The sequence below is a fragment of the Artemia franciscana genome, chromosome 10 (assembly GCF_032884065.1).
Source record: "Artemia franciscana chromosome 10, ASM3288406v1, whole genome shotgun sequence".
Lineage (NCBI taxonomy): Eukaryota > Metazoa > Arthropoda > Branchiopoda > Anostraca > Artemiidae > Artemia > Artemia franciscana.
In genome coordinates, this window is record NC_088872.1 from 19,251,710 (window position 1) to 19,266,298 (window position 14,589).

Here is a 14,589-nt window from a genome sequence, read left to right on the forward strand (position 1 = left end):
GGATTTTGCTGGTAGGGGCAGGAGGGGTTGAGGGGAGAGGGTTATGTGGGGGGAGGCATGCTTTCCTTGGGGGAATGGAATTTCCAATGGGGGAATTTGTCATGGGGGATTATAATTTCCATGAAAGGGGCGCAAGATTTTCTAGCATTTAAAAAAAATGAAAAAATAAATATGAAAAAGTTTTTTCAACTAAAAGTTAGGAGCAGCATTAAAACTTAAAACAAACAGAATTTATTACGCATGTGAGGGGTTCATCCACTCCTAATACCTCGCTCTTTACGCTAAAGTATCTTTTGTAATTTCAACTATTTATTCTATGGCCTTTGTGATTCAGGGGTCATTCTTAAGGAATTGGGACAAAATTTAAGCTTTAGTGTAAAGAGCGAGGTATTGACGAGGGGACAAACCCCCTCATATACACAGTAAAAAATACGGGTATACAAGTTCGTTACGTAAGTTAATTCGTAAGTTACATATATTTTTACCAATAAAAACGTTCGTAAAAAATTAAAAGTTTTAGTTGCCTTTTTAAGTAACCAAAAATTGGAGGGTAACTAGGTCTCCTCCCCCGCTCCTTTTTTCTCAAAATTGTCCGATCAAAACTATGAGAAAGCAATTTAGCCAAAAAAAATTAATATGCAAATTTCATTTTTAAGTATTCATGTGAGGAGAGCCAAAATCAAAATATGCATTAATTCAAAAACGTTCAGAAATTAAAAAAAAAACAAGTTTTTTCTTTACTGAAAGTAAGGAACAATATTAAAACTTAAAACGAACAGAAATTACTCCGTATATGAAAGGGGATGTTCCCTCCTCAGCACCCCGCACTTTACGCTAAAGTTTGACTCTTTCTCTCAACTCTACTTTTTAAGACATTAAAAAACTTTAGCGTAAAGAGCGGGGTGTTGAGGAGGGAACAGCCCCTATCATATATGGAGTAATTTCCGTTCTTTTTAAATTTTAATGTCACTCCTTACTTTCAGTAGAAAAAATTTTTTTTTTTTAATTTAATTTTTAAACAATATCCACAGTTCTGAAATTGGTTATCCAATTCCAATATATTTAATGCCTTTAGGCTCAGTTTTAGACTATGAGTAATGCATTATCAAAGTAGTTTGTTCAAAGTAAAACACTCAAACTAAGAAAATCAGATAAAATTTTTAAGTCAATATTTTCAATTAAATTTTGAATACCACGACAGATATATTTGATACCTTTTTGCTTCATAACTGTAAAAAATTTAATATTTTCAAAGTGACAACTAGATAAATTCAAGTACTCCTGAAAAAAAGATAATAAAACACAAAAAAACGTGTCCGTTCGGGGCGAAAATACAGAAATTTCCTACCATTCTGTTCAAGCGAAACATTTCTGATTAAAGTGGCTTCATATATCAGCTCATGGGTACTCTGATAATGCAAACAAATGTTGACGGCATATTTTTTATCGAAATTACTCCTTATTAAGTTGTTTTCCTTGTGTTTTCTATAATTATACGCACTTTCTTTTGTACTAATAACTGCACCAATTACTAATAAACAAATACATATTGAGGATTCCTTGACTGAATGTTATCAGCAGATAGGTTCTTATACTTTCATTATTGACAACCATCGTTATTTACTTACCATTCATTGCTATGACGAATTTGAATATTTGTGTTGCTCCAACCAAATCATATAGAAAAAGTTTTTGGAAAAATCAATAGGGGTCACTCAATCACAAATTAGAACTTTTACTTTCCTTATTAATGGTCAAAACCTATTGGCAGGCAGTTAAAAATGGTGCAACACATATTTTCCCCATGGTTTTTCCTTATTCTGCTTTCTTTCCTTTAATTTCCTTATAATTACTTTATAGTCCCAAATTTTCAGGGGGGCATACCCCCCCCCCCCTGCCAGAGCCTACGCTGTCAATCATCGGTGATATATTAATATGAATACTCGACGTTCTCCAGGGGCTACATTTAGACCCCAGGGATCATTGATCAGTCCCTGGAGTTGTGTTTCATTTGCGCGTTTATATTCAATAAAGTCAAAGTCATCATTTAAATTCTACACAGACGTGGATGAACCGTCTGCTAACTCGAAATATTAACGCAAAAATCACTAATCGATCAAAACAAAATGCTCCTTCTGGTGTGCAATCTTGAAAGGAGAGATCCGTAACCGCAAGGACAGCGTTCATCCGAAGAAGAACACGAAAAAGGAAAAATAATTTACCTCAATAAATGTCTCAATTGTTTCGGTCGCCTTTTTTCCATTTGTTTTAAGGAGAATATCTCCTTTCGAGAATCGTTTCGACTGTGTCAATTTTCTTTCGATTTTATATAACCATTGCTTCAGAAGGCGCGATTAAGGGATCTCACTTCTTTATTTGCTGGTTCTTTTCTTTTGTGTTTTCGCAACTTTAACCTCCTTGAGTTAAAAAAGCCTTTTTTTGGGTTACTTTACTATGTTAAATGGAAAAACAATTTCTAAAACACGAAAGTAAAGAACAATATCAAATTTTGAAACGGAATTTGTGCAGTTCCCTGACACGCCTACCAATTTTCATCGTCCTAGCACGTCCAGAAGCACCAAACTTGCCAAATCACTGAACCCCTCCCCCAACTCCCCCAAAGAGAGCAAATCCAGTACGGTTACGTCAATCACGTATCTACGACATTTGCTTACTCTATCCACCAAGCTTCATCCCGATTCCTCCACTCCAAGTGTTTTCCAAGATTTCCCCTTCCAACTCCCCCCAATGTCAAAAGATCTGGTCGGGGTTCGAAATAAGAGCTCTGAGACATGAAATCCTTCTAAATATCGAATTTCATTAAGATCCGATCACCTATTCGTAAGTTAAAAATACCTCATTTTTTTAATTTTTCAGAATTAACCTCCCCCCCCCCACAACCACCCCAAAGAGAGTGGATCCGTTCCGCCTATGTTAATCATGTATATAGGACTTGTGCTTATTTTTCCCACCAAGTTTGATCCCGATCCCTCCACTCTAAGTGTTTTCCAAGATTTTATGTTTCCCCTCCCAACTCCCCCACTGTCACCAGATCCGGTTGGGAATTAAAGTAAGAGCTTTGAGACACGATATCCTTCTAAATATCAAATTTCATTGAGGTCCGATCACCCGTTCGTAAGTTAAAAATACCTCATTTTTTCTAATTTTTCAGAATTAAACCCCCCCCACAGCTACCCCAAAGATAGCGGATCCGTTCCAGTTATGTAAAACAAGTATTTAGGACTTGTGCTTATTTTAACCACGAAGTTTCATCCCGATCCCTCCACTCTAAGTGTTTTCCAAGATTTTAGGATTCCCCCTCCCAACTCCCCCCAATGTCAACAGATCCGGTCAGAATTTAAAATAACAGCTCTGAGACACGATGTTCTTCCAAACATCAAATTTCATTAAGATATGATCAACCGTTCGTAAGATAAAAATACTTCAATTTTTCTATTCTTCCGAATTAACCGGCCCCCCACTGCCTCCCAGATGGTTAAATTGGGAGAACGACTATTTCTAATTTAATCTGGTCCGGTCCCTGATACGCCTGCCAAATTTCATCGTCTTAGCTTACCTGACCGACAGACAGACCGACAGAATTTGCGATTGCTATATGTCACTTGGTTAATGCCAAGTGCCATAAAAACTTCCATTCTCACTATTTAGTCAAATCAGAAGCAAAAAAGAACAAAATAAAATAACCGACATAAACTACGAAGAAAGAAAACAAGTCACTCACAGTGCATAAAGTCGTTCTTTTCAATTGTACGACGAGTAAAGAGTGACCATTTCCATTAGAAAACGAAACTTCAAAAACCGAGTTGTTTTTTATTCGTGTGAAATTAAAATATTGCTGAATAATATTAGTTCTGTTTGGTACTCGGTGCATACAATTATGTTAGGTGATAGAGGCACCAAGTTTTGACCCACAACAAAGTCACTATAAACACAACTCAGTACACAAAACCCCTTAGAAGAACATCTCTTATGTTTATTATCCTCCTTTATGTTTTCAGTTTTAAAACGTGACACAAGATCAAGAATATTGAATGTGTTTTAAATAGCTAAAATGTGTTTTCAGAGTATGCTTATTTTCAGGTTATGTTCGAATGTGTGTTTAGTAACACCTACATGGGATCTTAACTATCCATAAATATATATTATGTAAACTTGTAGCTTTTATCTAAACGTGTGTGGGATCCTTTAATGACATATCTTGCAATTTTTCTTAGGTGACAAGCAAGGACCAATGAAAAATGAAAACAATAAAAAGGTAAATATAAATTTTCTTTTCCAATCAAATGAGCCACATTTGATGTTTATGCGACCACCCCTTACAAAAAACCTTATCTGCCCTCGGGGCATAAATTACAGAACTTCCCACGGGCTCTGGGGGGTTGCATCAACTCCAGAGTTTTCATTATCTGATTTTTGAATTATTTCTAACAAAATGGCTATCTCAAAAATATTTATAAAAAGGGGCATAAAAATGCCCCTAAGGTATAATTTACTACGGCTACCCCAGGCCCTGGGTGTTTTGTCTACCCTGGATTTTTGTTATATAATCTTTGAACTATTTTTTAAAAAAATAGCTATTTCTAAATTTTTTCGGATGCTTTTGGAGAAGAAACGGCGTAGGAAGGGGGGCTAGTTGCCCTCTGATTCTTTTTTGACTTCCAAAAAGTGAACTATGGTTTTCAATTTCCAATGAAATGAATCCTCTCTGAAGCTTATGCAAGTATCCCTTCTATAAAAATCGTATATTTCCCTAGGGCATAACTTACTACACCTTCCCCAGGCTCTGGAGAGTTTTGTCGACCCCGGAGTTTTTATTATTTGGCGTTTGAACTATCTTTAACAAATGATTATCTCAAAATTTTTGTTGGATGGGCTTAGGAAATGGGCGTGGGGAGGAGCCCTCTGATCTCTTTTGACTCTTAAAAAGTGAATTGAAACTTTAAATTTTTAATCAAATGAGCCCTCTCGGAAGGTTATACGAGCATACATTCGATAATAACCAAATATACTCCCAGGGCAAAACTTACAACGCCTGCCCCCGGGCTCTGGGGTTTTTTCGATCCCAGAGTTTTGTTATATGATCTTTGAAGTATTTTTGAAAAAAGGGCTATCTCAAAATTTTTATCGGATGTATTTGGGGTAAATAGGACGTGGGGGCTAGTTGCCCTCTAATCACTTTTGACTCATAAAAAGTGAACTAGAACTTTATATTTCCAATCAAATGAGCCCTCTCGGAAGTTTATACGAGCATCCCTTCTATAAAAACTATATGTGCCCCCAGGGCATAGCTTACAACGCCTACCCTGGGCCCTGGGGGTTTGTGTCTACCCCGGAGTTTTGTTATATGATCTTTGAAATATTTTGAACAAAATGGCTATCTCAAAATTTGTATCAGATGTATTTGGGGGGAAAGGATGGTAAGGGGGGCAGCCGCCTGATCTCTTAGATCAGGCGGCTTATATTTATTTTGACTCTTAGAATATGAACTAGAATTTTCAATTTTCAATCGAATGAGCCCTCATTTAAGTTTATACGAGCATCCCTTCTATAATAACCATATATACCCATAGGGCATAACCTACAATGCTTGCCTCCGGACCTTGGGGGATTTTGTTGACCCTAGAGTTTTGTTATAAGATCTTTGAACTATTTCTAACAAAATGGTTATCTCAAAACTTTCACCGGATGTATTTGGGGAAAAAAGAGCAGGGGCTGGGCTAGTTGCCCTCTGATCTCTTTAGATTCTTAAAAAGTGAACTAGAATTTTCAATTTCCAACCAAATGAGCCCTCTGTGAAGTTTATACGAGCTTCCCTTCTATGAGAATCATATATGCCCCTAGGGCATAACCTACAACGTCTGCTCCCGGACCCTGGGAGGTTTGTTGACTCCAGAGGTTTTGTTATATGATCTTTGAAGTATTTGTAACAAAATGGCTATCTCGAATTTTTTTATTGGATGTATTTGGGGAAAAGAGTGGGGGGACTAGTTGCCCTCTGAACTCTTTCGACTCATGAAAAGTGAACTAGAATTTTCATTTTCCAATCAAATGAGCTCTTTCTGAAGTTTATACGAGCATCCCTTCTATAAGAACCATATATGGCCCTAGGGCATAACCTTCAGCCGCTGCCACATGCCCTGGGTTTTTTTCGATCCCGTAGTTTTTATTATCTGATGTTTGAATTATTTTTAACAAAATAACTATCTCAAAATATTTGTCTATCAAAAGTTTTGTTCGACGTATTTGGGGAAAAAGGGCCAGGGGGTGGGGGGCTAGTTGCCCTCCGATCACTTTTGACCCTTACAAAGGGCACTAGAACTTCCGATTTCTAATGGAGCGAGCCCCCTACAAAGTTTATACGACGACACCTTCCATATGAAATCCCTCTCAGGGAAAAATAATAATAAATAAATAATAAAACATTGAAGCCGTATGGTCTTTACTGTAAGCAACGCTATGGCATTGCTTCTGATAACATACAAGATTATACAGCACTACTGCTACTACTAATAAGCCACTGCGGCACCAAGCCACCTAAGGCCAACAGAGCTGCGTACGCTCCTCTTCCATTCGAATATATTCATGGCTTTCCTCTTTAGACCCTCCCAATAAGTCCCTATTTCCTTTAAATCCCTTCTTGCGACATATTCTTACCCCTTTCGGAGATCATCTGCTTTTCGCTTGGTACTAGATCGCTGGCCGAAAAGGAAGATTTTTGACCATCTGTCATCTTTCGTCCAAAGAACGTGTCCTAGCCATCTCAACCTTTTTCTCATTACAGCCATAGAAAGCGGGATTGAACCACATTTTTACTGCACCTTACTGTTGAAATACGGTCATCAAGACGGGTACCCAAAATAATCTCTACACAATTTCTCCGAAAAAAAATCTAGCAAATCCTCCACCGTCCTTCGAAACGCCCACGTTTCAAAACCGTATTTGACCACTGTCACCACTGTATATTATACTATAAAACTTGGTTCGGAGAGTTATACTCCTATTCTTCAAACTTTTTTCATTTGTGAAAAAACACCCTGAGCCTTGGCTATTCTACTTTTAACATCTTCCATGCATCTACTTTCCTTACTACTTTAATACTACTTACTAATTTAATCTTCTTTAATAATAATACTACCCATGTAAGTATAATATCCTAAAATTATATTTCAAACAGTTCGTGGTAACGAACTGTAGTAAGGAGCGACCCGGCACAATAGTAACCAAAACTCTAAAAAATGAGATTTTAATACCAATAGCTACATCAAAAGAATTGCATTTTGATGCTGATTTTAAATATATGAGTTTCATTAAGTTTAGTCTTACCCATCAAAAGTTAAGAGCCTGAGAAAATTTGTCTTATTCTATGAAATAGGGGGAAACAACCTCTAAAAGTCATAGAATCTTAGCAAAAATCACACCATCAGATTCAGCGTATCAGAGAACCCTCTTGTAGAAGTTTCAAGCTCGTATCTACAAAAATGTGGAATTTCGTGTTTTTTGCCAGAAGGCAGATCATGGATGCGTGTTTATTTGTTGTTTTTTTTGTTTTGTTTTTTTTGTTTGTTTGTTTTTTCCCAGGGGTGATCGTATCAACCCAGTGGTCCTAGAATATTGCAAGAGGGCTCATTCCAATGGAAATGAAAAGTTCTAGTGCCCTTTTTAAGTGACCAAAAAAGTAGAGGGCACCTAGGTCCCCTCCCACGCTAGTTATTTTCTCAACGTCACCGGATAAAAATTCTGAGATAGCCATTTTATTCATTTTGTTTTATTAAAGTTTTTTGACTACGCTGATATTGTCCCAATTTCTTAAAAATGATCCCTGAATCACAAAAGCCGTAGAATAAATAGTTGAAATTACTAAAACTACTTTAGCGTAAAGAGCAAGGTATTAGGAGGAGGCGGGCCCCTCATATGCGTAATAATTTCTGTTCGTTTTGCCATAATGATACCCCTTACTTTCAGTTGAGAAAACTTTTTCATATTTATTTTTTCATTGTTTTTTTTTTTAAATAATGCTAGAAATTCCTGCGCTCCCTTCATGGAAATTTTCCTCCCCGATGACAAATTCCTCTATGGAAAGTTCCCCCAACATATTCCTCTCTTCTCAACCACAATATCCCCCTGAAAACGTCTGTACACTTCCAAATCACCATCACTATATGTAAGCACTGATCAAAGTTTGTAACTTGTAGCCCCTCCCACGGGGACTGTGGAGGGGGGAGGGGGTAATCCATCCCCAAAGACATAAAAAATATGTCTTTTGGGACGACTTACCCCCCCCCCACAGTCCCCGTGGAAGGGGTTACAAGTTACAAACTTTGATCAGTGCTTACATATAGTAATGGTGATTGGGAAGTGTACAGACGTTTTCAGGGGGATTTTGTGGTTGGGGGAGGGGTTGAGAAGAGGGGAATATGTTGGGGGAACTTTCCATAGAGGAATTTGACATCGGGGAAGAAAATTTCCATGAAGGGAGCGCAGGAATTTCTAGCATTATTTAAAAAAAAAAATAAAAAAAAATAAATATGAATAAGTTTTTTCAACTGAAAGTAAGGGGTAGCATTAAAACAAAACGAACAGAAATTATTACGCATATGAGGGGCTCGCCTCCTCCTAATACCTTGCTCTTTACGCTAAAGTAGTTTTAGTAATTTCAACTATTTATTCTACGGCTTTTGTAATTCAGGGGTTATTCTTAAGAAATTGCGACAATATTTAAGCTTTAATGTAAAGAGCAAGGTACTGACGAGGGGGTGACCCCCCCCCATATACGTAATAAAAAATGAAAATACAGAAATTTGTTACGTAAACTAATTTGAAAGTTACGTATATCTTTTACTAATAAAAACATTCGTAAAAAAATAAAAGTTCTAGTTGCCTTTTTAAGTAACCAAAACATCGGAGGGCAACTAGGCCTCCTCCCCCACTCCTTTTTTCTCAAAATCAATCGATCAAAACTATGAGAAGGCCATTTAGCCAAAAAAATAAATATGCAAATTTCGTTTTAATTATTCATCTGCGGAGAGCCAAAATCAAAACATGCATTGATTCAAAAACGTTCTGAAATCAAAAAAAAAAAAAAACTTTTTTTAACTGAAAGTAAGAAGCGACATTAAAACTTAAAACGAACAGAAATTACTTCGTATATGATTGGGGCTGCCTCTTCATCAACACCCCGCTCTTTACGGTAAAGTTTTTAACTGTTTTAAAAACTAGAGTTAAGAGAAAGAGTCAAACTTTAGCGTAAAGAGCGGGGCGTTGATGAGGTAGCAGTTCCTTTCATATACGAAGTAATTTCTGTTCGTTTTAAGTTTTAATGTCGCTCCTTACTTTCAGTTAAAAAAAACCTGTTTTTTTTTATTTAATAGTGACCCAGGCCAAGGGTTAAATACATACATATAACTGTGACAAAGGTGAAGATACGGGAGGAGATTCAACATGAGTAGCGATAAGAAATTTCCCTGATGTGGCCAGTTGTTATAAGGAGCTTTATCTTGACAGAGATTTAAATGGACTTTTGATCATTTCCCCATTTATTTACATTTTTTATTGTCTTTTTGTTTCTCTGGCGGCCCTCCTTTCTGGTCTTCCGTCTGCGTCTGTGACGGATATACCTATAATAAAGATTTGTCCAAAGAGTTAACCTTGAAAACCATTGAAATGAAGACCCAGAAATTACTTTTTGATAGTTTAAACTCCCCATCATGAATATTTTGAAGGGTACACTTTTAGAATGATTTTCATGCTCATAGCATTTTTTAAAATTTTAAACTAGAATACAAAAGTAAGAGTTGAAGGAGAGATTATTAGACTCCCTAAAATTTAAGAGAGCCTTGGATCAAACAGCTTGCAACCTTGAGCAACCTTGAGCAACTTGTCAATGCAAAACAAACCTCTAAAGAATGAAGTTTTGATAATATTATGTGCGATGACAAAATTCATTATTTACACTGTTTATAAATTTGCAAAATTTATTAATTTTTCCTCATTAGGAGGGGATGGTAGCCCTCTTCGCATTTAGGACAACCCCAATTTAGAGTTAAAAACAGGCAGAAATTAAAAAAAAATTAAATGAGTGTAAAGAGCAACATTATAAAGTATTTAAAACGAAAATTATTCATTCTGTAAATGAAGGGCTGTCCCCTCCTCAAACTTCAATTCTTTACGCTAAAGTTTGATAGTACTACAGTAGAAGCGTTTATGAGTGCAACAAATACAGATAAAGGGTAAAAAAAAACATTTTTCCCTGGGACCACTTTTAGGTCTTCATGTTTGAAAACAAAGATTTTCTTTCTTTTGGCTGTTTCAAAATTATGTTGTTTTTACGGAATCCACTCATTTTTGTCAATTTTGACACGTTAGACCGAGAAAATAAATAATCAAAACTAATAAGTTAAATTTGACGCCCTTCTTCCTTAAATACTACGAAAGAAAGCTAATCGGAGGGATATGTTTTCAGCTTATTTTTGCTATTTAGTTACCCGGATTTCATGTTTGTTTTTATTGTTCTTTTGTTTTGTTTTTACACCCACCACTAGCAAAAACTGCAAAACTGCATATGGAGGTTTTTTTTTCATAAGGAATTTAATTCATAATTTTTCTTTCAAACAGTTTGTAGCAACGAACTGAAGAATCGCATATTAATGCTGATTTTAAATATATAAGTTTCATCAAGTTTAATTATACCCATCAGAAGTTAAGAGCTTGACAAAATTTACCCTATTTTAGAATATAGGCAAGATACACCCATTTAAAGTCATAGAATCTTAACGAAAATCACGCCATCAGATTCAGCGTATCAAAGAACCCAGTAGTAGAAGTTCCAAGCTCCTATTTACAAAAATGTGGAATTTTGTATTTTTTGCAACCAGACAGATTATGGATGCGTGTTTATTTGTTTGTTGTTTTGTTGTTTTTTTCCCAGGGGTGATCGTCTTGACCAAGTTGTCCTAGAATGTTGCAAGAGGGCTCATTTTAACGGAAAGTAAAAGTTCTATTGTCCTTTTAAGTGACCAAAAAATTGGAGGGCACCTAGTCCCCCCCAAGCGCTCATTTTTTTCCCCAAAGTCACCAGATCAAAATTCTGAGATAGCCATTTTATTCAGCATAGTCGAAAAACCTAACAACTATGTCTTTAGAGACAACTTACTCCCCACAATCCCCGTGGGAGGGCTGCAAGTTACAAATTGTGACCAGTGTTACATATAGTAATGATTATCGGGAAGTGTACAGACATTTTCAGGGGGATTTTTCGGTTGGGGGGGGGGGGTTGAGGAAAGGCTGTTATGTGGGGGGAACTTTACATGGAGGAATGTGTCATGGGGGAAGAGAATTGCCATGAAGGGGGCGCAGGATTTTATAGCATTTTCAAAAAAGGACGATGAAGAAATAAATTTGAAAAAGTTATTTCAACTGAAAGTAAGAAGCAGCACTAAAACTTAAAACGAACAGAAACTATTACGCATATGAGGGGTTCACGTCCTGCTAATACCCCGTTCTTGACACTAAAGTATTTTTTAAGTAATTTCAACTATTTATTCTACGGCCTTTGTGATTCAGGGGTCATCTTTACGGAATTGGGACAACATTTAAGCTTTAGTGTAAAGAGTGAGGTATTGACGAGGGGGTGAACCCCTTTATACACGTAATAAATCATGCGAATATAGAAGTTCGTTACGTAAGTTAATTCGTAAGTTACGTATATTTTTACTAATACAAACGTTCGTAAAAAATCAAAAGTTCTAATTGCCTTTTTAAATTACCAAAGAATTAGAGGGTAGCTAGGCCTCCTCCCCCGCTCCTGTTTTTCTCAAAATCGTCCGATCAAAACTATAAGAAAGCCATTGAGCCAAAAAAATAAATTAATATGCAAAATTTGTTTTAATTATTCATGTGCTGAGAGCCAAAATCAAAACACGCATTGATTAAAAAACGTTCAGAAATTAAGTATAAGAAAAAATACAAGTTTTCTTTAACTGAAAGTAAGGAGCGACATTAAAACTTAAAACGAATAGAAATTACTCCGTATATGAAAGGGGCTGTTCCCTCCTCAACGCCCAGCTCTTTACCCTAAAGTTTTTTACTGGTTTAAAAAGTAGAGTCAAGAGAAAGATTCAAACTTCAGCGTGAAGAGCGGGGCGTTGAGGAGGGAACAACCCCTTTCATGTACGGATTAATTTCTGTTCGTTTTAAGTTTTAATGTCGCTCCTTACCTTCAGTAAAAAAACTTGTTTTTTTATTTAATTCGTTAAGGTATGCTTGCTGGTGAAGTTTCCATTAAACCAATTCAGACAATTAGTTTTCATCTTCTCTGTCCTTGATATTTTATTTAATAACCACAGCCAGAATTTGTAAAAAAAACAAAAACATTATTTTAACGAAAGCTTAAGCTTGGGATAGGAGTAATGCTTAAAATTTATTCCTTACCTCCATAGAAGAATGTATAAATCAATGTTAGGATTATACTCTGTCTATTCATTTTGCGAGCCGTATTAACTGAAGCCTAAAGTATGACTGGAAAGAGAAAATATAATTAGTTTACACGCACAGGGCTGGCACAGTGCTAGAATGAATGGAATGCTATTTAGTATAGGATGCAGAAGGAACTGTCAAAAATCACTTGTGCGTAAAGCGTGCGTCATATCAACCAAGTAATCGCTACGCATAAATGGGTAAACTGTCAATTTCTTCTTTAATATTGTAAGTGCATGATTTTACAGCACTAATAAAAAAAATTCCAAAATAGTAGGGTACTTATCTGTTGTAGCCATCACACTCAAGTTCCTGGTATGATTAACTGGTTTCGTTCTGTAGGTTCTTTCAGCTTAGCATGAGAGTGTGTATACATTACAGTGTAGATATATTTCAATTAAATATTTTAGTTTGTATGTTGATTAGGTTAGAAACTGTTTAATATAATGCGTTCTTGGGGCCCTGATTTCCATAATTCGCCCGTCTGGTTTCCGTAATTTTGTCGCTAAAGTATTTTATTTTCATCATACTTTGGTATATTTGATTAGGATTAATCTAACTTCACTTCCTGAGTGTGGTGGCTATAACAGATAAATACCAATAGTAGGAGTACGCAAGAATTAAAAAAAAAGGATAGTGTAAACTATTGCCATGATTTTTTTTTACCGATAGCTTAGAAGTAATCCATGATCCCACAGCACTTGCAATAATCATGGTGGAAATTAAAAAGGCGTTGAAACTTTCTGCATGAAACCTAGATTTAAATTCCAAATCCTCAAACGAAACAAGCTCCGTTGGTTGGTTCAATCCGTTTACTCAAATATTGATTGGGTCCTATGATATATCGATGTTATTTGTTGTTTTTTAAATGTTTTGTTCTTTTTGTCGCTCGTATAATTAGTAGGTAATTAGAACTTGTTGATATCAAGATTGTTTCTTTGGTATTTATTATACTAAGGAACATCCTTTTGCAAACACCTACCACAAATACAAATACTACTACTACTAATAATAACTACTCACGTCAGTACCAGGCCACCTGAAGCCAATTGCAACGTACGCTCATTCTCCATCCCATTCTATTTACACCCTCCCAAGAAGATCCAATTTCCTTTAAATCTTTTTTCACTGCATATTTACACCCCATTTGGTGACGACCAGCTTTTCATTCAGTCCTCGATTGATGGCCGAAAAGGACGATCTTTGGAAATTTATCAGCGTTATCCACAATACATATCCTAGCTGTCTCAACTTTTATCTCATTATGGCCCAAGAAAACGGGATAGAACTACATTTCTCGTTTGAAATGCGGTCAGTTAAACGGGTGCCAAAAAGTATCCGAGGAATAGCATCCAACAAACCCTCCTCCATCTTCCAAATAATAATACAAAGAAGACTGAAACATATTTTTCAGTTTTTTCTCTCGTGTAAAAATTTTAAGTTGAGTAATATATCTTTTTTATCATTAACTTAAAATAAACATCCTCTATAAATGAAGTCTTTTTTCAAGAAAAGTAAAAAGCTATATCAAACCAAAATGGAGCAAAAATAAAGTCAAAATTTTAAATCACCACAAGTCGCCACCAATAGATAAATGAAACCTGAATCAAAACGAAAACCCTAATGAACAGCAAATAACCGCGTCAAGCTCAAACGAGCAGAAACTAAGACGAGTAGGCTGACGCCTTCAATGTCTTCTAAAGGCCAGAGCATAATTTACACTTTGCTAAAAACAATTCTTATTTTGACCTGAACGTTTCTTTTTACCCTAATATTAAAAAAAACAATCTTTAAAAACTTTGAATTCATTAAAGTTAAGAAAAACGAAGCGTTAAAAATATATTTTGTTTTCAGTAAATTAAATTATGTTCTGGTCTTTAGAAGGCATGGGGGCGTCACCCCTACTCATCTGGGTTTCTACTCGTTTTGAGTTTGAATTGTTTATTTATTGTAATGTCTGTTCGTTTTGTGTTCCATTTATTTACCGATGGTGATTAGTGGTAGTTTTAAAATTTGACTTTATTTCTGCTTATTTTTGGTTAAGTGCAGCTCTTTAATCTCTTTCAAAAACCTGATTTTTCGATTTTTTTTAATTAA

The 14,589-nt window shown here is 35.9% G+C and overlaps 1 protein-coding gene across 5 annotated transcripts in view; it reads right to left on the reverse strand.

The window, feature by feature from the left end:
• The window catches only part of LOC136031877 (uncharacterized), a 195,430-nt gene that overhangs the window by 159,544 nt on the left and 21,297 nt on the right, over window positions 1–14,589 (reverse strand). For all 5 annotated transcript variants that reach the window (XM_065711815.1, XM_065711819.1, XM_065711817.1 and 2 more), the window contains exon 2: window positions 12,448–12,534. In XM_065711815.1, the coding sequence (XP_065567887.1) occupies window positions 12,448–12,499 (52 nt within the window). In that variant the 5' untranslated portion in view covers window positions 12,500–12,534. The remainder of the gene's footprint in view (window positions 1–12,447; window positions 12,535–14,589) is intronic.